This window comes from Buceros rhinoceros, unplaced genomic scaffold (assembly GCF_000710305.1).
Source record: "Buceros rhinoceros silvestris isolate BGI_N320 unplaced genomic scaffold, ASM71030v1 scaffold37048, whole genome shotgun sequence".
Taxonomy (NCBI): domain Eukaryota; kingdom Metazoa; phylum Chordata; class Aves; order Bucerotiformes; family Bucerotidae; genus Buceros; species Buceros rhinoceros.
In genome coordinates, this window is record NW_010428058.1 from 49,481 (window position 1) to 50,352 (window position 872).

At 53.3% G+C, this 872-nt stretch overlaps 1 protein-coding gene across 1 annotated transcript in view; it reads left to right on the plus strand.

Moving 5' to 3' along the window:
• Window positions 1-657, plus strand: part of STAB1 (stabilin 1) — a gene marked incomplete at both ends in the record, with an annotated part of 36,176 nt that extends 35,519 nt beyond the window's left edge. Inside the window, 2 exons of the mRNA XM_010142142.1 lie at window positions 62-171; window positions 581-657. Of these exons, the coding sequence (XP_010140444.1) occupies window positions 62-171; window positions 581-657 (187 nt within the window). The remainder of the gene's footprint in view (window positions 1-61; window positions 172-580) is intronic.
• Between the last annotated feature and the right edge of the window lie 215 nt (window positions 658-872).

An 872-nucleotide genomic window follows, 5' to 3' on the forward strand; every position in this document is an offset into this window, starting at 1 on the left:
TCTTGTGAGAATCTGCTTTCACAGCTGTTTTCCCTCACAACTCGCATACTTGGGCCTTTAGGATTGAAGCGGGTTTTACCTCCCACTTTCTCACGTCCTCTCCATGGTCACATAGGTAGAAGCACAGGGTACCCTATGGTGTGTACCTTCCATATTCCCTCCTTTGAGCAGGTAAGTGCCTTCTCCTAACAGCTGAGATACAGGCCTGTACAGGTGAGGAGTAGGGCACGTCCTCTTGAATTGCCCCAACTCCTGCGACAGTTCCTCCACAGCCAAGACACAGGAGTGTCTCTCCCCCACACTCTGCCACTCCGGACTCTCCAGCCTCAGGGCAGATCTCCCGGTGCTATTCTTAAAAGAACTGTGTGAAACCCTGAACGAGACCTGAAACATGTTCAGGAGACACACCAGTAAGAGCAAACAGGCCTGGGCATCCCCAGGCTGTTCAAAATTCTCGAAAGCTGAGAAAGTCCCTGCTCCTGTCGTCTTGCCCATAGATGGGGTGAGGTTACTAATAAACCTAAGTGCCACATGCAGACACCAGCTTAACCTTGTAAACAGTGGTATGATCACATCACAGGTCAGCAACATCCAGTATGACGACATGACAGCCCTGATCTGTCTCCTAGAGGTGGCGAGCATCACCACGGGGAACACGTAGGGATTTACATAACACCAGCAGGAGAGCAAAGGCACCGGCGTGGTGAGCGTGGACCACTTAGCTAATACAGAGGGTAGAGCAGAACTGGTTTAACAGGGCTGGGTCAGCTCTGCGCTTATCTCGGCTCCTCGGGCCAGACCGTCCCGGTTCAAACCCAGCGGCACAGCAGCACACAGCATCCCTCTCCCCTTCCCCTGGGGCGAGGAGCATG